Source organism: Caretta caretta, chromosome 3, assembly GCF_965140235.1.
Source record: "Caretta caretta isolate rCarCar2 chromosome 3, rCarCar1.hap1, whole genome shotgun sequence".
NCBI lineage: Eukaryota > Metazoa > Chordata > Testudines > Cheloniidae > Caretta > Caretta caretta.
In genome coordinates this window covers 68,302,750-68,328,463 of record NC_134208.1, presented here as the reverse complement: position 1 = coordinate 68,328,463, position 25,714 = coordinate 68,302,750, and the positions used below count along the sequence as shown (strand labels likewise).

The 25,714-nt window shown below is 39.5% G+C and overlaps 1 protein-coding gene across 1 annotated transcript; it reads left to right on the top strand.

The window, feature by feature from the left end:
- The first annotated feature begins 2,552 nt into the window (after positions 1–2,552).
- AKIRIN2 (akirin 2) lies at positions 2,553–23,966 on the top strand. The gene is made up of 5 exons (XM_048845064.2): positions 2,553–3,166; positions 18,050–18,193; positions 18,875–19,024; positions 22,868–22,939; positions 23,275–23,966. Exons 1-5 carry the CDS (start codon positions 2,962–2,964, stop codon positions 23,283–23,285), a joined length of 582 nt encoding a protein of 193 aa, XP_048701021.1. The 5' UTR covers positions 2,553–2,961; the 3' UTR covers positions 23,286–23,966.
- Positions 23,967–25,714: the final 1,748 nt, after the last annotated feature.

Here is a 25,714-nt window from a genome sequence, read left to right as displayed (position 1 = left end):
CAGATACCCATCTTCCAATGGGGTCCAAACCCCAAATAAATCCGTTTTACCCTGTATAAAGCTTATACAGGGTAAACTCATACATTTTTCACCCTCTGTAACACTGATAGAGAGATATGCACAGCTGTTTGCCCCCCCCCCCCCCCCCAGGGATTTCTCATGACTGCAGCCCCCTTTGTTCTGTTCTACCCCCTTATATATCTTTTGAAGAAGGCGGGAATCCTTTGTCCCTCTCTGGGTTCCCACCCCTCCTTTTAAATGGAAAAGCACCAGGTTAAAGATGGATTCCAGTTCAGGTGACATGATCACATGTCACTGTAAGACTTCAGTACCCACTTGCCAGCACACAGGTATACAGGAAGACTTACAAGTAAACAGAACCATTTACAGTCATTTGTCCTATTTAATGGGAACCATCAAGATTCCAAACCACCATTAATGGCTCACACTTTGCATAATTACAATAGGCCCTCAGAGTTATATTTCATGTTTCTAGTTTCAGATACAAGAGTGATACATTTATACAAATAGGATGACCCCACTCAGTAGATTATAAGCTTTGTAATGATACCTTACAACAGACCTTTGGTAGGAAGCATATTCCAGTTACATTATATTCACACTCATTAGCATATTTTCATAAAATCATATAGAGTGCAATGTCACAGGCCAGTTATTCTGAATAACAGTGTCCTTCCAGGGAAGAATAATTGTAACAGTATAATCATATTGGTATAGTAATGATGGTACTTTTCCTCATGTAGACAAGCCCTTAGTCATGTAGGGCCTTGTTTTACATGTTGCCTTGGTTAAAGAAAGGCTTATCAGAATCCACTTTAATGAAATGTTTTGACTACTTCAAGTCTGTCCAAAAGAAAAGACAACAGTAAGAAGAACTAGTTTGCTACAGGAGTTAGTTACTTTTAGGTCTGTTCAAGTTAGGAAAACCCTTTTCCAGCTGCATCTGGTTATGAAAACCCTATTCTAGTTATTCCAGGCCTGACATGTGCTATTGTTAACAGGGAAAGCAAGTTATTTATTATTTATTCATATTAGAGTAGTGCCCGTAAGCCCAATCGGGATCAGCCTGATAGTGCTAGGAACTGTACAAACATGTTGTCATCAGGATAATTAAATGTATATTTAGACTGATATGACCCTCTTTTGGTTTAGTAGACATTACTTATACATTAATCTTGGCCTGTAAAACTGAGATTCATTTCCAGATGTTAGGTTTTATTCCAATGTATAGTCACATCCTTTAAAGAACTGTTTGTTTGATTTGTTAAAAATAAGACAAAACCCAAACCCAAGTAATTTATGAAAGGGACTATTTCCCTAATCTCTAAAAATGTTACTAATTTACCAAGAACATACCGTATCTTTATCTTTTGTTGCTACTAATAGTTAAATTGACTGTTATATTTTGCACAGTGGTAAACTGTAGTTTGATAGGTTTCAGAGTAGCAGCCGTGTTAGTCTGTATTCGCAAAAAGAAAAGGAGTACTAGTGGCACCTTAGAGACTAACCAATTTATTTGAGTATAAGCTTTCGTGAATGAACAGTAACTCACGAAAGCTTATGCTCAAATAAATTTGTTATTCTCTAAGGTGCCACAAGTACTCCTTTTCTTTTTGTAGTTTGATGTTGCCCTATAGAAAACAGTTTTTTAAACCTATTCCCCTGCCCTCCATTTGCTTCCTTCTACAAGATAGCAGTTTAAGTAATTGTAAGAATATCACTTTATCATGTTGAAGAAACAATTTTTCAACTAAGGTCTTTTCCAGTATGTTATTAGTTAGGATGTGTACCTGTGTTCTCATATTTTTTTCTATTCACACACTATTGTACTTGTTGGTACAATTCTGACACTAAAAGCTTTTGAGACCACAAATTTTACTTAAGAGCATTTGTGCAGTATATTTTACTTGTTGTAAAGTACCATGTACACCTGTGGTGTCATAAAGAAATAATAAGAGTTTGTGCAGCATCCCAGCAGGAGTGCACTTACGTATAAAATCACTATTATTGCTGAGAACAAGTAATGCTCCTTTCCTCAAACAGAATCTTAGATTGCCAGCCCCAACCATATTCAGAAGGCCTCTTCCCTTTTCATTTCTTATCTTCCTGATCTGCTTTGTGGTTCAGGAAATCTTGCCATATGAACTTCCCCCCCAAGAGTTAGGCCTATTTTCCTGGGTGCAACTGTGTTTTATATTTCGCTCAGCGCTAAAGCTCTTCTTCCCTGCCTGACTGTTATTTGCCTGCTTTCTGCACTAGAGACATATAAGGCTACCACTCTCAGTCACTTGTCCTTTAACCTACATCCCACACTGTAGCCTCTGTGGGATTTAAATTCTACCCCGGAAGTTAGGGCTCCAGCGCGCTGCATGGCGGGAAGTGTAGTTCATCCCCACTCCCTTTGAACGCCTTCGCATAGTGCCAGGGAAGACGGTAAAAAACCACAAGTCCCCTGAGCCTTTGCGGTGGCCACCGCCCCTGCTACGCAGGCGCAGTGAAGAGGGCTGGTTTTTGAATCAGCGGCGTTGTTATTGACGCCATATTGCTGGTGTGGGAGAGTCACAGAGGGAAGTGCCGCCGCTGCCGCTGCCATCGCTTTTCATCGGCGGCCCCTGACCGGCGGGGCGAGCCCAGCTCCGCACCTACCGTCCCAGCAACCGTCCCGGGAACGGCCGGGGGCGGAATTCGCGAGGGCGGGGCGGGCGGAGAGCGAATCCGTCGGCGAAGGCGCCGCCGGGGGGGCCGGAGCCGCTCCCTGGAGAGGGCGATAGGGAGGAGGCGGAGGCCCTGACGCAGCTCCCCCTCCCATCCGCCCCAGACGGTGGGGAAGGCGCCTCTGGGCTGGGCCGGCTGCTGCCGTCTCCCCCCTCCCCTCGCACCGAGCCCCCGTAGCCCGCTCTCCCCGGGTCTCCGCAGCCCCCGGCCCGCTCCCCCCCGGCCATGGCTTGCGGCGCCACATTGAAAAGGACTCTGGATTTCGACCCTCTGCTGAGCCCGGCCTCCCCGAAGCGGAGGCGATGTGCGCCATTGTCAGCCCCGGCCTCCTCGGCCGCCGCCGCCTCCTCCTTCGCCGCCGCCTCGCCGCAGAAATACCTGCGCATGGAGCCCTCGCCCTTCGGGGAGGTGTCCTCCCGCCTCACCACAGGTGGGTGCCGGGGGCCCCGTGGTGGTGGGGGGGGCGTTTGGGTGGGGCAGGGAAGCGGGTCCTGACTGGGGGGGGGGTGGCGCTGTCGGCCCTCCTGGGGAGTGCGCAGGGCCGGGGGGGGGAAGAGCCCTGCTCTGGGTAGAGGAGGAGGGCAGCGGGGTGGGTCTCGAGTCTTCTCCAGCCATTTTCTCTCGGGCTGCGGGAATGGCAGCGGCACAGGCGGGGAGATTCCGGCTCTGCCTGGCATCGCCACGGAGGCGACACAATAGAAATGGCCGTTGGCAGCGGAGGGGGAGGGCTGGGCCGATGCCGGCCGGGGGGTGGGGGAGGTGCGGGCTGAGGCGACAGGTCGGGGCCGGGCTGGCTGGGGGATGGGAAGAGACTCTTTCTAGCCAGGGGGCGCCGGGGTGGGGGGCGGGTTTCTTTGCGCTGGGGCGGGCGTGGAGGGTTTCGTTGGGCGGCTGGGGAGCCGCAGGGGCGAGTCAAACTGCGGAAATCCTGGGGGCGGAGGGGGGTGAGCATGTACGTAGTGGCGTGGGGGCGGCGCGATCGCACCCGGGAAAGGTGCCTGGGCTCGAGGCCCCTCTCTCTGGTCCCCCGATCGATTTGTTGCAGCCATTAGCGCCGGGAGCGAGTGGTGGTGCCTCAGTGAGGCGGGCGGCGGCACCTCCTCTCCTGCTGTTCAGATATTGGAGGGGGAGGGGGCATGTCCTGTCATCAATCACCCACAAAACGCCACTTGGGTAGGGGCGAAAGCGAATACAACAAAGGGAAAATGCCTTTTCCAGTCGCCTAGTGTGTGGCACGGACCGAAATGACAGTCTGTGGTGTCTTTAAAGTTTCATGGAAAAACCAGGTGATGAAAGCGATTGGCTTTAAATGCGTAAGTTGCCTTCGGGGCAAATAAAATGTAATTAGCGATTCTCGCTCGTCACAGAGATGTTGGAGGAAAGAAACCCTTGCATGTTCTTCACAAGTAAGAGAAGATTCAACTGGTGGCCCTAAGACTTAGCTCTAGGCATGTTTGTGCAATTGTTTCAGTTTTAAAAAACAACTTGATCAATTTCACAAACGAACCGAGGAGAAAATGAATTTTGGCTGAGTGTGCAGAGTGCTGGCTTCTGTGTCAAGTGTAGCCTACAGCTTCCAGTAATGCACTTCACAACGTTTGTCATCCATGCATTCAGTCATGAGTTTTTTGTGGTGCTGCTGAGGTGTAAATCTCTCCTTTGTGTGCAGAAAAAGCCTTTCCTAAATTGTCACTAACTCAGGTCCTTTGTTAAATTTGTTACCCCTTTTGATAAGAATTGCTGGATTCTTATGTTTCCGGTGCTAAACTGTAGTTTTAAGTGTGTATTTTAAGTTATTTGTTACTAGGACAGTTCTAATCTTACTGTAGCTTGCTTAACTCGATAGACAGCAGGCCCTGACTAAACACTTCTGGTTCTACAGGCTTTAGTCAAACACGAAAAAAGATCAAGTTTAAGGAATCATGATATTATAAGTATAAAATGGTAGTTTCTTAAATTTAGTGATGATGACTTAATATTTGATTTTTTTTGTAATAAAAATGTTTAAAGGGTTTTGAATGGATCACCAGGCAGCTTTGTAAAGGATAACACTGCAATAAGACATTTAAATGTCTGTACATATGTAATCTTTAAGAACAGGCTTAGTTTGCTTATCTTTTCAAAATATGGGTTACTGTTTAAATACTAAGATTTCAGTTAGATAATTTCTTAGGGAAATGGAAGGATCCATGCTATGAATAATTAATGTAAATGAGGTTTTAAAAAAAGCTGGTCAGGCCACTGCACTGTAATAGTAATACATCTTGCTCAAGGGAGGAGGAGTATTGATACAATTTCAAGGCATGGGCGGTAGTTAAAATCATTTCCTATCTTAATGCTAAATGGTCTTTATAGGGCCTTGAGACTAAGATTTATTATTGGTTGATAATGTTGAGCATATATAGTTGGCCTGTCTGGGGTCCCTACCTCATCTTTTCTTTGAAAAAACTTAAATTCAAAGAATTTATAATGTCAAGAATATATATAATAATCCAGTAAATGTATCTTAAATGAACAAATTAAAGAAATTGTTCAGGTAGGAAAGATTATTATAATACACTAGTTATTGGAGGGAAAATGCCAAAATCTAAGTGATTCTGTACAGCTGATCCAGATTCAACATCAGCTTTTATTTATGGGTCTTTGAATCCATACACCAGTTTTTAAACTTAATCTTCAAAATAAAATTTAAGAGACATTTGCTGTCAACAACTGTCAGTTTGGCAATGTCTCTAATCTCATCCAACTGTCTGAATAGTAATGATAAAATGTTGAATAATAATTCAAGCATTAAAATTTCATCATAATTGATTTTTACTTTCCCAGCAGAAATAAGTGTTATAGTAGTCTTTAAACTGTGTTTTCCACTATTAGGTTCTAAATTGTGATTTTTTGATATGGTGTAGTTGGTTCTAATTATCGGAGTAATTATGGTGGCTTTGAATTATAATGTAATAAAAGATAAGGCACAAATCAATAAAAATGTTTGTGTTACTGAATGGTCTTGAACAACAACCTTGCTCAATTTAATTGGGAGTTATGCATGCTCACACATGGGTGTGCTCTGACATAAGATTGCTATAATAATGTTGTAATAATAGGAGCTTTTGCTTTGCCATGTCTCTTTAGTGTTTACGGAGAATATTGAAGTTCCGCCTAATTTTATGCTTTTCACTAAACATAGTTATAAGTAACATTTCTAAGTGTCTTATTATCCTGGTCTTGCTAATACATTATGTAAAAAGGAGAGCTTTCCCTTTTAAAGGCGCACTGTAAAGAGCCATAGTGTCTGTAGGTATATAACAGAGAATATTTTTTAAAAAACATTTCCAATTTAACCCAAACTTTCACTACTCAATTAATTTTTGCACTTATGGACAGTGAAATATACTCACAATAGGTAGAGTTTAGTTAATTTCACTCACTGTTTCTCAAGTACAATGCCCTAGTGTTTAGGTTTTCAATGCTTGCAGCCAGAATTTGTGTTAAATTTTGTTTAATGAACAGATTTCTAGTAATTTGAGACCTAAATTGTGTATGTAAAACAACTTGATGCTGCTGTTTAAATCAAGATGGTACTTCATACAACAAATACTTTCTTTCTCTGACCTGTCAGTCCTGGTGCTGTTTAACTCCAGTTTATGTCTGTGCACCTCAGTATTTCAACACTTGATTGCTCTTTTCAGAAACAAATGTGTTATCTGGAAACAAAATGCAACTTGAATGGCAATAGTGTCTGCAGGAACACACATTGTATGCTAGCCAGATGAGACACCAGCTGTCTTAAATTAAGTATAAAATGCTTATAGGCAAATAAATGATATGGCTATTTGGGAGAGGGATGACTTTAGGATGAAATTTATATCTAATAGGAATGTTTTAATATTTTGTGGTTATTTGGACAGCTGTTAAGTCGCTTTTAGTTTCTCAGTGGATTTGACAGCTGAATTGTGTTTTTGTGGTTTCTCATCTATACCTCCTGTAGATCTTGTATCTAGTACTGTTATGACTATTTTGAATCATACTTCCATTCCATAGCATGAAGTGTTTTGCATCTGTAAGGAATTATCTATCTTAAACTTTTAAATCAGGGTTTACTTACATCCACTATTTGCAGTGTGCAGACAATGCTATTTACATACAACGATTCTGGTAGGAAAAGAGTGGCACTATCTTAATGTTAGTAAGATCTCTCCCCCCCCCTCCTTTTTTTTTTTTTGAGTAGATTAGTCTTTGTACACTCACTTGCCTGAAATTCCTTTTACGTATGTTCTAGCTAAGATTTGATTAGGTAAGAATATTTTGTGTGTATGTATATATAGAGGAGAGGGAGAGACAGACTGACTAGAAGGACAGAGCACTTTTTATTATAATTTATATTTGTTTGAAGGGCTAGGATTAAACCAAAATCATCAGAGGTGCTCACTTTCTTGTATCTGGAGGATTTCCCAGTGCAACGTGGATTAGAATACATGCTTTATTGTGGTACCTCAAAAACAGATTGGCGGGTGGGCATTTAACTACAATGTAGTGAGTGATTTCAGTTATTCTGAAAATAAAGCATAAATGGTAGTGTCTTGAGTGTCTCCTTTTTTTAATAGTGAGGCCCAGGTTTCTCAAAGAGGCAGCCAGTTGTGCCAGGGTTTTTTGGTGGTTTTGTGTTCTGGGCACATAGGGACTAGAATGAGTCCACCAAGTTCAAATTCATTTGTGGCCTTGGCATGACTTTAAGCTTAGGTGTCCTGTGATAACTTGCTGTACCTTAAAACTTTCCCCTGTGAAATCTTAAAGCTACTGTGATCTTTTTATCAAGCTGATAAATGTAGGTGGTGGAAGTGGTGGGCGGAATGATGTATTTTTCCTCATTAAGATGTCAAGACAGGTTTATCTTCAATTGCTTTTGCTGAGGAGAGGAACATATTCAGGGCAAAAATAGTAGTAATATTTTACTAATTGATAATTCCAGCATTGTGCTTATAATTAAAAGGCAGACTATGCTGTACTGGCTACAGGCTCTTCTGAAACTGAAGCTTTTAGGTTGATTGAAAGTGGGTCGGGTGGGAAACCGTCCAAAGAAATAAAAATACAGTGCAGATCTCATCACTAGCTGTTTTAAATCTCCTTAACACCGATAGTAACTTGATGGCTTCTCTGCATCTCTGCTCCAGATTGCATATTGTACCTTTAAACAAACTCATATTTCAGGGGCATGCGTCCTTGAAAATGGCTTAGTCTCAAAGGTTAAATAGCAGCTAATACCTTGCAAAATCATGAAAAACGTGTTTAGAATTAGCCTGAAAAATCTCTATTAAAAACACACGAACAAGATCTTTGAGTTCATCTACATTTGCAGTTTATTTTCCATCTGAAGTAATCATTCTCATGAGCATGTCCCTAGTAAGTAATTGATGTTACAAACCAAAGATTATAGGGGATGGATAGCTATTGGGAATACAAGGCCTTTCATTTCAGATGTCACTGGTTCAAATCCAGGCAGAGATTAGTAGTGAATGAAACTAATTAAACTAGTTCAACTTCCCAGATACCATCAGAAGTCTGCTTTTTCAGTGAGCACATATCCACATCACAAACCCACAATCTCTAAGTTCACCTTTATTGCTATCCTTGGCATAGAGGCCACTAATTGAACAGGTGTAAAAAAACGGATCATCTTCTCTAACTCTAGTTCAGGATTGAGGCACATTGGTTGATGATTTTGAAGAATACTGTATAGCTTTTGACCATGCTGTGTACCTGTTCTCATCCTTCATGAGTACTAAATTATTCTAAAATGGGATTTAACCTTCTTCTCACCTTCCCTTTTAAAGATATTGAAAAAGTGGAAAACAAGCAAGGACAGATGAATTCTTAAGAAATGCAGACTTCTGTTTTCATGCAAATATCCCTAGTAACTGTGGGCAAATATGGTAAAGGAAAATTGGCTGTAAATAGTTTTTCCCTTGAGGTATCATTGAATATTTATTATGAACAGAGATTAGTTGAGGATTTTGCCATTCAATATGTTTTAATCTTTCACAGGAAATTTTTACATCTAATATCTAAACCCAATTATAGTCTTAAATTATGCAAGAAAAAGAAATTACCATACTTAGAGAGGAATAACTGTGTTGAATCTACCCTTGAGCTATCTTTCTCCTTTGACCTGTGAGTTACCGTCTCAGGAAACCTGCTCCTTCTGTCTGCAACCTAGCAGGCAGTGGCCAAGCACAAGTTTGAGAACCAAGACAAGTAAGTCTTGAAGGCCTTAAGAGGAGATACACCATGTTGTTACTAGCAGTAAACAGAATTTAAATAGAAAAATTATCTTGTGCACACACTCATTAGCAGGACAGTTTGTCCTTGTATTATCATGGCAACATGCCAGGATTTTCAAAATACCCCAGTATCATAGAACTTTGTTCCCTGAATTAAAATACACTGGCTGTATATGAACTTGTTAAATGTTTACCTCATCTTGAGAGGTGATTTTTGAGTCTTATTAGGTGTATAAAGTGATTAATAGGCTGATCTTCAAATGTGACCTAAATGTTGAATTTATCCTGCATGTTTAGCTTCCAGTTTGACAATAAATTTATGATGATTGTAGAAAAATACTGAAATGCCAGTTGTCTGACATATTTCACATTGTCTGTTCTATTATTTTTTATTTCTTAAGTCCCTGACCCAGGGATCTGGCATTTTCTGAAATGTCACATTATTGCAAAACACACTAATGCTAACGTGAATGCCAGACGTGGAGCAGAACCTTCATTAATTTGTGGTCCTGGATAATTGGATCTCATGAGGGTGCCAGTTCTGCTCCACTGGGTCTTTTGAGAGGTTCTGCTGGTGGTCCTGTAAATATGGGCACTGGCTGTGAATGTCAAAAACATGTTGATTATGGTGCCATCGATAAATATTACACAGCCCTTTAAGACAAATAATATTTTCAGTGTCAAAAACCAACAGATATTTTTCTGCCCCCAAACAAAAAGACATCGAAGTGACTGAGCGTGACCAAAGCAAGAGAATGCTAAATGTCTGGATCTCTCTAAAATACATATCTTCATTAATTTTTTTTTCAAGATATCTTGGTTGGGTTGGCAGATTCTGGAGTGAGATCTGTTACTAAATGAAGAGCATTGGGGCCTCAATTGATATCCCGCTGCTCTCCCAAGGCATTTTCCTTGATGGTGAACTGGGGTAACAGCTCGTGGAAGTATACTTGGCTGGTGATCCCGGAATCAGAGGTGTGGTGGCACCAAATGAAAGGCGTATGAACAAGGTGGACAGGCCTTGGCTAGTGAAAAAGCTGTAAATAAGTGAGATCATAGTAACTAGGAATTAATGAACAGTACAAAAGTTTATTTAAAAAGGAGCTGATTCCTTTCTTACTCCTTTATGATCTATAGATATAGATAACATCATGGTAGGTTTCTGTTTGTCTCCTTCGTGAAAATCTCAGGTTTGGTTAGGTTCTGCATATGGTTGAGCATTTGACTGGTGCAAAAATGGTTGGTCAAATAATGTTAAAAATTGTCATATTTTAAAGCATTAATTTATTAGAACCATAAAAGAGTAAGACATTATGATCTCCATTAGGCTTTTTCAACAGCAACTCATGTCGTCTAGCATATTTTAAGATCTTTGAGACATTTAAGAGAAGGTGCCCATCAAATAAGACAAGGATTACCCAGTCATGGATGAAAGTGACTGCTCTACTACATGGCACTGAAAAATGTCTGCTGGTACTTCTGTTTTTGAAAAATTTGACAGTGTTTTTCATTTTTGACATGTGATGAGAAAGTTGTCAATCTTCAACATGACCAATGAAAAATAGCATCATAGGGCAGCACATCCAGAAGGTGGTTTGGATACTCCTTATCAGCAAAGCCCCAGCAGCTTTCATATTTGTAAATCAAGAAGTTTTTAATTAGTTCACTTCAGGTTTCAGTTAGTTCACTTTTTCCCAACATGTAGCATTAGCATATAGTAAAGTGAGTGATCGAGGCATTTAAAAAAAGAAAAGGAGTACTTGTGGCACCTTAGAGACTAACCAATTTATTTGAGCATGAGCTTTCGTGAGCTACAGCTCACTTAGGCTTGCTAACAGATGGCACCATGATGCAATCAAAAAGGTAGGCCATCGGCTACATTAGAGTATTCTTGCTCAAATAATGGGTGGTCAGTTACATTATTTGACCAGCTTGCCAAGCCCTAGTTCTGAGGGATTCTTTGGTTTGGTTCTAAAGAAATAAATTGGAAGGTGACATCACAAACTGAAACCTGAGCTTCAGGTTCCATTTCAGGGCTGGGAAAGCTGCCACTTCGATTTCAACCTACTGAATCACCATCCTATTTATTCTGCTAAAGTGTCCTTCAGCTCAACGACAGAAGCCAGGAACCAAGATTTCTGAGAGTGCTAATATAAAAAGCAGTTAAAAAAACAAAACAAAAACCCCAACATAAGGGGAAACCTGACAGTAACTTAGACTTCATAATGGGAATAATGTTCCTTCCTTCCCAATTTTTTTGCCTTATTTCTTAAAAGTGAAATGCAGTTGCAATTTTAAATAATTTCTAGATAATTATTGGCCAGGGTGGGGTGAGTGACTGATGAACTCTAAATTAAAAAAACAAACTTTTGACGACCCTTAATCATGCATTAAGGAAAGTATGAACTATCCAACAATTGTTTGGAAATGGTTATTCAATCTAGCACTCTATTAGCATGACGAGTCATATGGCAGCATTGGCAGAGCATGTAGAGATGACACTTAGAAGTACCTAGTTGATGCTTGCTTCAGTAATGGGAGGGTTATATGTAGCAAATGAACTTGTAACTTGGAGCATAAGGGACCAGAAGGCTGGCTAATAGCCTAGGTCAGGAAACATAGGGGATTGGGAGGGTGTAAAACATCGGTTAAGCTTTCCTTTTGTCTCTGGACCCACTCAACTTAATGGATGCTGTTTGTTTTCCTGCTGATAAGCAGGAAGATGAAGACAGAAAGCTGACTATTTCTGTATTTAAACTAGGGGATGAGGGAAGCCCTACATTTTTTGTCTGAGTTTAAGTGCAGTAATTTTTTGTGTAAATGTAGACTTGTATGCTTTCTGTTGTTAGACTGTGTCCAGGAATTGTAAAGATGAATAACCTTCACTCCTCCTTAGAAGTGGTGGCTCTTTTATCTCCCTTTCTCTCTTCCTCTCCCCCCTTCAGTCAGTTACACTGGCAGTAGCATTCCCCAAATCATCATTCATCCCAACCTGCAACCTGATTTCTAAAATTGATCGGGGCATGTAATGCAGAGGCTTAACTGTTGCTGCTGGTGACATGCTTTTTCTTTGGGTACAAAGATCCACATTTGTAATTATTTTAATGTTGCGACCTTCTATAAAGCAGTACATTCAAGTTTCACAAACATTTTGAAGTAAATTTACTATCAGCACTTTTTCCAGATAATTGTGTAAACGAAAGGTTCTCAAACTGTGGTCTGCAGAGTGCTCGATGGTCCGCAGAGCTGTGTGATCATATGACATTGCTTCTTCCAACTGCCAAATTGAATTGAAGGTAGCTAAAATACAAAATTACTTAATTTGACTTTTTGTGTGTGTGTGCAATTGCTGCACCTCCAGCCTCATCTTCACCACGAAAAAGGTCAAGTTTCATGACTTAAGTGTGACCATTTTTTCTAGTCTTAGTTGAGACAAAGTATATCTGGGTAGATTAAAGACCATGATTTTTTTTTAAACTTTTTTTATTTAAACTAGATTTTTAAAATTCAGATCAGATTTTTAATAGAAGCATTGTTCATTCCTCACTTTCTTCCCATTTTATAGACTTTTAAAGTAGCTTATTTGTACTGGTTTCTTTAGTTACCTGATAGTTAGATTTCAGAGTAGCAGCCGTGTTAGTCTGTATTCGCAAAAAGAAAAGGAGTACTTGTGGCACCTGAGAGACTAACCAATTTATTTGAGCATATTGAAGTGAGGTGTAGCTCACGAAAGCTTATGCTCAGATAAATTGGTTAGTCTCTAAGGTGCCACAAGTACTCCTTTTCTTTTTGCTGATAGTTAGAATTTCAGTTCCCTCTTCCCCCCCGCCCCCCTTCTAAGAAGTTTCACACTTAAAATGCTCATCAGTGCTAGAAAGACATGCCCATGGCCTCATTAACATCATTATTGCGAGACTAACAAATTCAACCACAGAATTGAAGAACCCTGCTTTATTTGCAACTAACACCACCTTTCTATATATTGAACTTCCACAGATCAAGAAATCTGACATGTTTTAGACCAGGCTAATGCTCCTCCATCCGGGAGTGCAGTTAGATAACTGTGTTTAGGAGCTGACTTTAGGCTACTGTTTTTGAAATTTTTGGCCTAGGTATAAAGAGGTCACTGACTTTGACGTATTGGAAGTTTAAATAACTTTTCACTGTTAACACCAAAGCGGTTTTGGTTTGAAGTGACAGATTTTGTGCAGTCAAGAAGTTTTTAATTAAAAACTATTTTAGCTAGTCCTTAATGCTGCAAACACATGCTAAATTATAAGCACAAGGCCCATGATTCACATGATTTGAAGTCAGTGGGACTGTTCATGTTATGAATCTGTTTACGTGTTTATGGGATATGGGCTTTCATTTTCAGTATTTTGTTTTTGGCCTATAGCAGTTTTAGTACAAATAAAATAAGATACCATTTGAGTTGTGGCTTAAACTTCAGCACCTACACTTAGAGCTGTGCAAATAATCAATTTTATAGTTTGCTGGTTGAACCAAAACCTTTTTTTAAAAAATCCTTTTAGGATATACACAAGAATTTTTTCTGTTTTCTTACCAAAACAAAAAATCCTGACAAAAGTTTTGAATGAAATACTTTCTTTTGCTTTGGGGCATTTTAAAGTGTTTTTTCATCTAAAGCAAAGGAACTATGAAACTAATGGAGGAGGAAGCAGTGGTGCCCCTTTATATTCTGAATCCCAGGGGAGTGCTCTACCCATGGGGCTTTGGGAGACCAGGGTTCAGGTTCCCCCTTCCTGCGTGAATTGCCTAATCACCAGGTTATATAGTCATTTTTTCTCTCTAGCTCAACTAAGCATCTGGAACAAGAGATGGTTGTGGTGCAGCTAAACCAGTTTTTAACAAAAATAGCCTCTTCTGCAGGTGCGAAGAGTATTTTCAGTTTATTCAACTAGTTTAGTTTATTAAAAATGGAGAAACTGAGTTGAAAAAGCAGAAAAGCTAGTTTATTGTTCCAGTCTGTGAATAAAAACTAGATATGAGAGAATGAAATCTACTGGTAGTAAAAGCTTGAAGGATGTGGTGACCAAAATAGTAAGTTCAGTTCCCTAATTAGATACTTCTTTTGTTTAATAATTAGGTTAGTTCCAAGTTTAGTTAACTTCGAACTAAATTATTAGTTTTTTCCTTTCTAGCACATGGAAGGTAGTTTTATTGAGCTAATAAAAACAATTTTAAATTGCTGTTTATGTGTATTTTTAATTGAATTTAAATTTCCATCTAAATAGGGCTTCATAAAATCATAAGTAAAAATTAATCTAATAAATGAAATGGAACATTCCCCATTTTCTAACATAAAAATGTAAAAATTCAGAATGTGAATAAAATGTGAGTTAAGCTATATAATTGTTTAAGTATCTATAGATACAGTATATCTGCTTGGTTAGCAACAAAGCACAAAATTTAGTGCAAAGGCTGTATTTAGTTGTAAATCAACATATTTTAATAGTTACCAACCCATGAGAATCGACCTTTCTTTAGGAAAATAAAAAGCAGTGTTGTAAAACAAGACTCAGACCCGTGATTTAAATCCGCGTTTCCTGCTTGCTGATTTAAATTATGATTAAAATCAGTGATTTAAATTGCTTTGATTAAAATCGGTCCAACCTGCTATCTGCCCTCAGTCTTCCTAGAGTTCACATAACCATTCCATGACAAAAAGTAATTGAAATACTATCATTTCTGATAAGAGTAAGAAAGTATCTTCCTTGAGTTCCTTGTATCCTGGACAGTAAAGGAGAAAATGTGTTGGTTTTGATTGTTCACTCCATACATGCTTATTGTATGTTTTGCTATGTAATGGTTTAGGGACTTGGAGTAGTTTAGCTTTTTTTATCCCAATTATTGTATTTCTGCTTTTAAGGTTTTTGTCCGGTGCCTTGAGTCTCAGTGGGATTTTTTTGTTCTATTCCTTTGCAGGGGTTATTGATAAAAGCTTGTGGGTTTTTTGTTTGGTACTCTAGTGGTAGACAGGAAGAAGTTAAACTGTTTTGGTTGAGATGGCTTCAGAAATCGTTCGTTTTTTTTTTAATTAAGCCAGGGGAATTCCCCTTATACTCTCAGTTGCAGTTGAGAGTTTGTGTACATCTAGTATTCTTTGCAGAACTGCAGAAAAAGGCTTCTGTTGTGGTTTTGTCATGTTTGAAGTTTAATTGATGTCTGTAGAGTAGGTGAACCCAGATCTTAAAAAATTTACTTGACCCGGACTAGCCAGAGTGCAACATAGATGCGGTGGTGCCACACGCTTGAAATGTAAGCTGTCGGGGCTTGTCTACATGAACCCCTGGACTGTGGTAAGCTGGGGAGGGAATCTACCCTCCACTAGCCTGCTCAGTCTAACTGTGCACATGGACTTTGTGGATGCATATTAATAGTTAATGTGCTTTGATCTAGTCTTTGAAATGGGTGCACATGGATAGTAAGACTGCGGCAGGCTAGATTCACACCCCAGCTTGTCACAGTCTGTTCATGTAGACAAGCCCTAAGACAGTTGAGAACTACTACAATACATATTTTTCATAGTGTGGAACACACTTTAACACAGAACCGGTTGTCCTCCATTTCACAATCGCATAACATCTCTGTAGCTACGGCAGCACTTGGTTGTATAGAAAAATAATATTGAGGAAAGTAGTTAACTCTAAATGTAACTTAGCAGCTGGAAATGTGGCCTCAGCACCATGGTGGCCAGCAAGTGCTTCCTGGACCACAATTTGAGAGCCTCTGCTGTATTTCATTGTAACGCGTTGTGCATATGTATGCTTTTACAAATGGATTAGAAAGCCTAACTTACTATGTCCCTTGCTTTCATTATACTGCCTTCCTTTCTGGCTTCACTACAGTTTTTTAATATTCTATGGATTATACACCATGGTCTATCATCGCAAACGAGAAGCCCGCTTGCTGAAGGTGCAAGGATACCTAGGAGGGGTCTGACACTACCCCTGCCCAAGTGATCTGTTTTTTGTAACCTGTTGCTAGGAGGTATCTGATATTTGAAGCCTCCAAACTCCTCTGACTGCTGAAAGGCAGAGAGAGAAATACGAGAGGAAGGATAGTTCTGTGGTTAAACCTCTGGGCCAGGAATCAGAAGATCTGTTTCCTACTACTGGCTCTGCCACAGACTTATCTGATTTTGGGCAAGTCACTTAAGCCTCTATACCTCAGTTTACCTATTTGACAGTAGTGTTAAATTAATCCATTATGAGATGCTTAGACACAGTGTTGCCTACAGGATTCTGTATAGCAGAACCATGTTGCAGTTTAGCAAAAAACAAAGGAGCAGCAGGAATGTACTGACTAAAGTTGTCTGTGGATTCAGGGAGGCAGCGTGCCATTACTTTCTGTTTAGCTGACATTTGGAAAGTTATCTTTGCCCTAAGGACTAGAAACTTAATTTTGTAAAATGAAAGTCTAGAGTCTTCAGAAGCTAATGATCATCCTGGGAAGTGTTGTTTTTGCTGCGAGCAGTAGGTTTTTCCAAGCCGTGGTTTGACCTGCAGAAATCTGAAAAATGCCTTCAGTGGGAGAGGGGTGTCTGTAAGCATCTGGAGGCCTTCTTTAAAGAGCAGAAAGCCTGTTGATTTTTTTCTTCTAATTGCCTTTGAAGTTTTTTTTGATGTGTTTTGTGAAACTGGGGATGGGGGGCCAATGTATGTAGTTCTTTGTATTATGTTGTGTAATTCATGTGCTGATGCTTATGTGAGCAAAAGCTATGAAAGTTGCTAGAGGTAACTGTTGTAGAGAAGGCAACATAGGAATGACTTGGGGGGACGGGGGTAAGGGAAGGGATGTTTAGGTTACACTTTGAACATGTTTCTAGAAATTATTAGATGCCAGATTTTGAAATAAAACTTGTGTAAAACATGTAAGAATTTCTATTTTCTTATTGTATAGCAGTACCTTGGAGGTAATGGGAATTAACAATTAATATTACTTTAAATTGTGGGGAGGTTTTATACATAGCCACTTAAAAATTCATTGGGTATAATTGTGACATTTCAATATGTATCTCATTTGCATATTCATTTCTTAAGTTTAGAAGAGCATATATACCAGTGGTTAACAACACCTGGAATGATGATCATTTAGATGCTATATTTTAAATTATTGAGATTAGATTATTCAAGTTACTTAAATATTACCAAATTATACAAATTTTGAACTCCATATTGTTGTGTTCTTCAAAAGAGAGCAAAAATTGATCCATGAAACATTACTTGTCTGGCCCATGGTTTAGAAAGCTGCTGATCCTGAAAGTTTTTGTACTGATTTGCCTAATCGATTGTAGTCCTGGCAGATGTCAAAATAATAGTCCCTCTATACAATCCTATTATTCTGATTATTCTCGTTTTCTTCCCCTTAAGTTGCAACATGTTATCAGCAACTCTGGAAAAAAATTAAAAATCAATATTTCACACTATCTGGAAGCTTGGAGTATCTGCTTTTAAATGATTGGTTTCTAATTATGGAGGTGTGTAGATATCAGCCCTTAATTAAGATGAGATATAAGGGTGGGGTCAAAGGGAAGCAAGATAGTAATCAGAAGGAACTGCATTAAAATCAAATAGGTCAACAGAAGGTGGATAGTGCTATTAGAACTGGAAGGTTGAAACTCCCAGGTTTCCAAAGGTGTCTGTCATTTACTTCTAACCATGATAGTTCGTGACCGTAAAACTGTCACTAATTATTCACCCTCAGAGGGCTTTTGAGGTTGGTCTTGTACCTCAGATCAGTGTAACTTGTCACTTGTATCTTCAGTTTTTTATCATGAATATTATGGAGTGGACTTCTTTAAATGTCAGATTCTTTATTTATAGTTGCATTTTACACATGAATATAATTGATAAAATGGCCCCTTTAATGGCTTGCAGACTTACACATCACTTTAGGAACTGTTATTGGTGTCAGTTAATTATCCCGGATGCTTGATATCTGAAATGGAAATAAAGTTGAGGGATACTGTAAAGTAGTCATTACTAAGTTAACTTTTGTTTTAACTTTTGTTTTAGAACAAATTCTGTACAACATAAAACAGGAGTACAAACGCATGCAGAAGAGGAGACATTTAGAAAATAGCTTCCAGCAGACAGATCCTTGTTGTTCTACTGATGCACAGCCACATGCATTTCTCCTTACTGGACCAGCTTTGCCAGGTATCTAGCCACAACTCTGTATAACTTTGCTATATATACACACCTCATGACTCCATGTGCGTAGATAACTTTCCTCAAGTTCTCACATTCCCTGTGAACCGACTCTTGCTCGAGCCATATCCTTACTGTTGGTGGAGTTACATTCATTGCAAGCATTAATGTCGTGGCAAATTCCAGCTTTGATTAAAAGAATTAAAATAGATAACCCCTTGAAGGTTTTGTTAGCTCATTCCCAGTTAATCATTCTGCAAACAAACTTTTTGTAAACCATTGAGCAGCAGATGTCTTTACAGAAAGATCAGCTGATACTTTAAAAACGGATGTAACTTTACTCACAATGAATGCTTAGGATCCTTAATGAGGACATGTTTCTGTATGACATGTCTTTTCTTTTCTATAATAGACATTTTTGCATGTAGTAAACACTATTTAACATTTTTTGAGGCTTTTGTTATCCTTACAGCATGCTGAACTGAGAGCATAATTTTAGATTACTTCCTTTAAGTGATGGTATAAAATATTTCCAGTATCAATAAAATTTGGAAGTATCCAAAAATTAAAGCAAGATTTTGCCAAATGTTTCGTTTGGAGAACACATTTAATGTAATAGAGATGATGTAGAAAGCTGGAAGATGTTGAATGTTGACTTTGAGTTACTTATGTGTAAATATTTAATCATAGGTACTTCATCTGCAGCATCATCACCATTGAAAAAAGAACAGCCCCTGTTTACTCTCAGACAAGTTGGAATGATCTGTGAACGTTTGCTGAAAGAACGTGAAGAGAAAATCCGTGAAGAGTATGAAGAAATTTTGACCACAAAACTTGCAGGTGTGTTTGAATTAAATGTAACCTGAAAAAATTGATTAATATATTGGCAGCCTCAGTAATTTTTGTAACTTTAATGTTCTATCCGGTTAAGAAATGAGATGCCCAAGTGGAAAATTTAAGTTTCCATCTCTGGACATAGCAGAAGTGATAACATAGTGTCTGTTGTAGACTATCTGGCCCATCTTCTGTGCTGCTATGTACGGAAGCTATAGCTCCATGGGTATTTCTACACCATCAATTGGTGGAAGAAAAGTTTTTATTTCAAATAGAACTTTCTCTTGCTGGCATATTTGAGCTGACCATCTCCTCCCTATTTTATGTCTACACAGAGAAAATGGCTTCCTATTTGGCTTTCCTAAGAGCCATTTGCAAAGTTTTTTTTTTTCCCTTGGGAAGGGCTTTTTCCTTAATTTTTTACAGGAGTTTTGCATTTGATGTAGAGGGGACAGTATATGGGGCAGATACCTTTAGCACAGAAAGTTTCCCATTTACCAACCCTGATTAATCCCAGACAACCATCAGTGTTTGGCTACTATTCAGGTGCTTTTCCAATCAGTGGCATTGTTACTTTCTTCTTTACTACACAGTGGATTGCCTGTTTCCCCTGCTCCTGAAACCTTCTTCATTGTGGGCAGTTGCATTCACTCCTTGCTCTTCGTGCTGGATTGCTGGCTCACTGACTTAGTTCAATTAGTGGAGGCAAGGAATTTTGGCTTTACTTGTGGCTGGGCATCCCACAGGTCCATCTTAGATCTGAATGTCCTTAGGCTCAAAGCAGTGTAAAAATACACATGTAAATAGTAGTTTTTCTACCATATTCACTTTTAAGCAGCCCCGGTATTCCTGAATACCTGTGTTAGGTAGATGGCTTCACAGTGCTGTAGTACCTATGTATAATTTTAGAGTCTTTCCCTCAGGATCATCAGGTGCATTCCTTCTTAAGTGTTCTCTACTATGGTATGATTATAAGAGCTCAGTTGAAGACCAGGAATGTTTACGCATTCATGTTCTGGATAACTACAGGTTTCCAACCTAGGAGGTTGTCTGCATGACCAGTACTTCCTGAAAAATCTCTAGTTAGACACTCCCTCAGTCAGAGTTTCACTGGAGACTGATCTCTTGGGGAGAGGAGCTCATGTGGTGATTAGTGTGCTCTTAAGGCAGAGGTTACCAAAAAGAGGGTTAGAAATGCTATAGGATCATATTACCTCATTCATATATGGAGCAATGACAGATGTTCTGTAATATACGGGAACTTTTGAGGAGAGAGTGCCAAATTAAAATCCAGAGCAAGTCCCTCGGCAAGAGACCAGTTAAGTTGTGTTTTACCACCACAATGGTTGTATCCCCTTCCAATACACACATCCTTTCCAAGATGATAGCTAGTCAGCATGAAAGGATAAATCAGTAGAAATCTAGTCCTGGAAATTCTCTAGCAGATCTTAACCAAATGGCTTTCTCCCCCTAAGCCGACTTGTTCACCACTTCGTACTTTTCAAAGTTCAGAGTCTCTTCTTGCTTCTGCAACTATTAGGGTTTCTTTATAGTTTACCGGAGAGCTCCTTTTTTTCCCATCTTTCATTGTGTATGGATGTGTCTCAAACAATTGAATCTTCCAAATAGTGAACCTGATTCAGTGGTGTTCCTTTGTTCTTCCTTATCTCCACTACCTGGAACCTTAATCAGCATTCACTTGGGCTTAGAATCATTAGAGATACTAGCCTCAGTAGGGCTCTGGCTAAAACATTATTCCTCTTCTATTCCCTGTGAAAGTTACTCTGGAGTTCCCTATATAAAAGCTTTTTCAGGTCTGAGAAGGTTAGTTAGGTTCAAGTCACAGGGTACTGGCATATATTGATATCGCCTGCTGTATTCTTACCTAGCACCATGGTATTTCTCATTCCTTTGTAGTTGTGGTGATTACCTACTTTTAAGGCAACCTGGAAAAACCCAGAGTTCTAATGTTGTGCTACAAACCCTCATTAAAACTAATTTTAAAGAGCCAGCTGGGGATTTGTCCCTTTCCTGTGACCTGCAGTTTGATGAGAAGGATAAGTGATCATGGATTTCTGTTTCATTTGGAGACCCGTACTTTGAGCATACTAGATAATAGTATGCAAACCAGTGCTGTACTGAGCCAAATTTAAATTCACAAAGAGAACTTACAAGGTGGCCATCTGGTTTTTAATATATTGTTTTTCTAAAGATTCTAAAATTGAGTTGCTGCTGGTCTTGGATACTGTTTCTGGGCAACCGATTGGCTCACATTGGGTATGTCTACACTGCAATTAAAAACCTGGGCTCTGATGAAAGGGCTGCTTAATTATGGTGTAGATGCTCAGCCTGGAGCATGGAACCTGCAAGGTGGGAGGGTCCTGGAGTGCCCCAGTGCCTATACCGCAGTTAAACAGCCCCTTTGCCTGAGCTGTGTGAACCTGAGTCAGCTTGCATGGGCCAGCCACAGGTGTCTAATTGCAGTGTAGACATACATGTTGTGTTATCCCAGTATTTTGGCTAATGTCCTCATGTGGCTGAGGAAGAGTTGGCTGAATCTGAATTCCAGTAAGTTAGAGATGATGCTTGAGGGGAGAGGGAATACCTTTTAAAAAACTGGCTGCCTTGTTACTGGACCAGTTCCAGTCAAAGTTTTGAAGGCACACAGATCATCAAAACCATCCACACTTAGGAGTTCTTTTGCACTGCTTGCTGATTACTGATTCACTGTTTACTTTGCTCATCCCTGCAGGAGGATGGGACTTTCATGGGGGGGACCCTCAGACTGGGACTCTTCTGTGGAAACCCAAGAACTACTGCTACATTTTTGGTTGAAGATTGCTTTCTTTAACCTTGCCTCTTCTAAGAACAGTGCAGAGCACTTAAAAGTAATAACCCAACACACCTCACATGCGGTTTTCCACAAGGGAGGAAGGGGAATGGAGAGGAGCTGCATCTGATAGATCTTCTTTAATTTCCTAATTCTAAAAGTTAATACCATGTTGATGGGTGCAATATTAGAAACTGAAGAGAATATGAAAAAATGTGTTATGTATGTGATGTATAGAGATTCCTTCTGGAAAGGACTAATTTTGAGTTCAGAGTGAACTGAATATTCTTTATAGCATCATCTTAATCTTAGTATTTAGTTTGAGGAGATTACTCAATAGCTGATTTTACTAAACCCGCAGTCACCTGTTCCCTATTGTGACTATTTTTGCTGTTGAAATAAAAGCAAATATTTTTCACTTAGCTTTTTATCCCATAGTTACGTGTTTCTTGCTTGTTCAACATTTTGGCAGTCAGTGACGATTTCTTGATTGTAATAAATCTTTTTTATACTTCTGTGCTGTCATTTCCCAGACGTTTAAATTCTGCCTTTTTGTAACTCTGTTCAGTGGTTAGAGGACGGAAGTTGAGTTCTACTTCCAGCCCTGCCACTCACAGACATTGCTCAGTTAACCACTCTGGGCCTTCATTATGCATCTGTAAAATTGGCATAATATGACCTTTAGGGATAATGTGAGAATTTAAGTGTGTTTGAAGTGCTTTGAGATCCTCTCTCTAAGTGCAGCATATTCCTTTGCCAAATTCCTCTGTCTTATTCTGTGCTGTAGTTCGCTTGTCAAGTGAAATCCAATTGATTGCTAACATGGTTTAATGGGGTGGATTTTTTTTAGGGGGCAGAGATGAGATGGCTGTATTGAATAATCCATACTTGCCCCTTACAGACTGTCAACGTTTGTTTAATTGATATAGCTTGCATGGCATAAAAAGTAAGCCTTGATCTTTTTTTTTCATGCTAAGTTAAAAATTTGGTACACTCACTTCTAATGTTACTGTTTGCAGAACAATACGACGCATTTGTGAAGTTCACGCATGATCAGATCATGCGACGATATGGAGAACAGCCTGCTAGTTGTGAGTATCTCAGCATCTTTAACATCAAACAGGAACATTACATCTCTTGATGGTTCAGTAATTAAACTGGCCGGTAGTACCACTGTTTTTTTGGTCTAGATTTTAACTGAAAAGCACTGAGTTGAAAGCTTCAATTCATAATGCTATGGAGAATTTAGGGTGAAGTGAAAACGTGCTGTATAATATATCATATATGTGCATCAAATAGCTTTGCCTCCTGTAAACCATTGGGGCTTTTCGTTTTAAAGTGATTTTTGCTATTGTCTTAACTGATTTATATTCAGTTTGGATTCAGTTACCTTGTTAGTAACCTTTTCTTTTTTTCCTTTTTTCAGATGTTTCATGAATCATGTTTTCTGCATACGTGGGCTGCCCTATACACCCTAATTGTTGCAAGCTGTCCCAGTAAAAGACTTGCAGCAATGCCATATTTTCCCCCTTTTCCCCCACCCCCGTGAACACAGGTTATTTCAAGCTTTTGTCAGTGGCAACCACTCTTATGCAGCAACTGGTTTTGGAGTGCTCCCTGATGTCCGTACCACCTGGATGTGGACCTTTGCTACCTGTAATAATACCAGTGGCCTCATTTGCTGTATCATTACGATTTGGCTTCTTATGTTAATAAGTTTGAAAAAGTAAAGGATTAAAGCTGGTGTTCTAGAACTTGCCCTTCACTGGTTGTGTAAATAAAAATGTAGAATGACACTTCTGACTGAAGTTAGTGTGGTTTTCGTAACTGTGCACCACAACAAAACTGTAATCACAGTTAAATTAGAATGTAACCCCAGGACAATTTTAAGCAACTAGCCCACAGTACTGCCTGTGAAATAGTAAAGGAGGGCATTTCTGTATTCCATGACTTTTTGGGGGGTTAAGAATGGGTTTATATGATTTCTCATTTTTGTAGTTTTTATTTATTCTATCAGTCTTTAACAAATGTTTATTGCTGCAATTTTTCAGTGTATCATTGTTTTACTGCCCTTGTAGTACTGGAATTTAGTTGGAAGAATAAAACATTTACTTCTAATCTCTTGGTTTTTAATATACAGGTGCCACTGCTGCTCTGTCTGAATAACATTTATCCATATTTAAATGGAAATTTTATTTACTAGCAACTGAGGTAGGTGAGAGTTTAATTTAGGAGAGTGAAATAGACTGAAATATTGAGTCATTCTGCAGAGATAAGAGATCATGCCTCTGTTACATTTGCATGAGCTGCTTCATGTGGAAGCATGTTTTTTATGTAACTGACCACAAACATCTGATGTGATATTAGTAATGTACTCAGCATCTGTTCTTTTCTAACCCCCAGATTTCAGTGATATCAAAGAAATGTGTTTATAAGACAGACTTGGCTATTTTTTCACTCTGGGAATATAAGCTGTTTAAAACATAGCTTTTGATTAAGCTGCAGTAACCAGATGTGTCTATATGCATGTTAGATCTTGACATCCCACGCCCACAATTGTGTTGGGAAAAGGTTTATTTTGTCTTATTTTGGTATTTAAAGTTGAACTGCAGTGGTAAAGTTTCAGATGTTGGGATGTGAGCTAAGGCCTCCTGTTTGGCAAACTGGCTCTAACTGATCTTTACAACATCCATTTTTGGAAAGCCTTTCTCTTCTCTTCAGTCCCTCATGAACGCTCATTTACTGGACTAGTGACTTCACTAGCACCAAAGAGATGCAAAAGCTCTATTTGTATTCTGAATTTCTGTGACAGAACGAGGAGTAATGGTCTCAAGTTGCAGTGGGGGAGGTCTAGGTTGGATATTAGGAAAAACTTTTTCACCTGGAGGGTGGTGAAGCACTGGAATGGGTTACCTAGGGAGGTGGTGGAATCTCCTTCCTTAGAGGTTTTTAAGGTCAGGCTTGATAAAGCCCTGGCTGGGATGATTTAATTGGGGATTGGTCCTGTTTTGAGCAGGGGGTTGGACTAGATGATGACCTGAGGTCCCTTCTAACCCTGATATTCTCTGTGGCTGCACACAGTTTACTCTTCTACTCACTGTGCTTGGACTGTTGAGGGTTGGAAGACGAGTATAGTAGACAAGGAAGCAAACTCCTCTAGATCCTCTGTTATACTCTGGCCCTTTTCCTTCTTGAGGTACAGGGAAAAATACTTAGACCCATTCCTTTCAAAATCCAGAGCGGGGAATATGAACTGACATCTCTAATGTGTCTGCTTAACCTTTCTCCTTCATACTGACTACTTTAGGGCACTTTTCTGCTGTTGAGCTGTGGATGTGGGGAAGAGCACTGCTGCAGCAGGGTGGAACCTTAGCTAAACACCAGGGTCCTAGTATATTTTGTCTCCTGCATTGTTTTTCAGGACATCCCTCCTCCTAAATGATTAGCTAGGTGGTGTCCACATTGAGTGAATTATAGCGATAAGTGCACTATTTAGTACAAATTTCTTAATATGCTATGGTGATTGGGCATTGTAGAATGGGGCTAAGAGAACCACTGACTGGTTGATCTTCCCTTTTATGGTAAGCATGAGGGGGAGGATAGTTAATGTAAATAACATGTGCCATCACCCCACTATAGCTATGCTTAGGCTGACCCACAGTCTCTCCATCTCAAGTACACCACCACTACAGCCTCGTGTGTATTCTAAGTGTAGCTTGCTTAATGCCAGTTTAAAAACTTAGCATGAACCAGATGGATAAGAAAATGTTGATGATAGATACCTGAAAGGCTCTAGGTAACCTTAGCCAAATTCAGGGTGGTTTTTTTATACAATTAATAGCATAGGTGGTCGTGTTTAAACATTT

What these genes read in the sequence shown, in the direction of transcription:
- AKIRIN2 (XM_048845064.2), top strand. Translation starts at nt 2,962, where the DNA reads ATGGCTTGCGGCGCCACATTGAAAAGGACTCTGGATTTCGACCCTCTG. An exon ending in GTCCTCCCGCCTCACCACAG is followed by an intron (nt 3,167 to 18,049) that starts GTGGGTGCCGGG and finishes CTTTTGTTTTAG; the next exon opens with AACAAATTCTGTACAACATA. An exon ending in TACTGGACCAGCTTTGCCAG is followed by an intron (nt 18,194 to 18,874) that starts GTATCTAGCCAC and finishes ATTTAATCATAG; the next exon opens with GTACTTCATCTGCAGCATCA.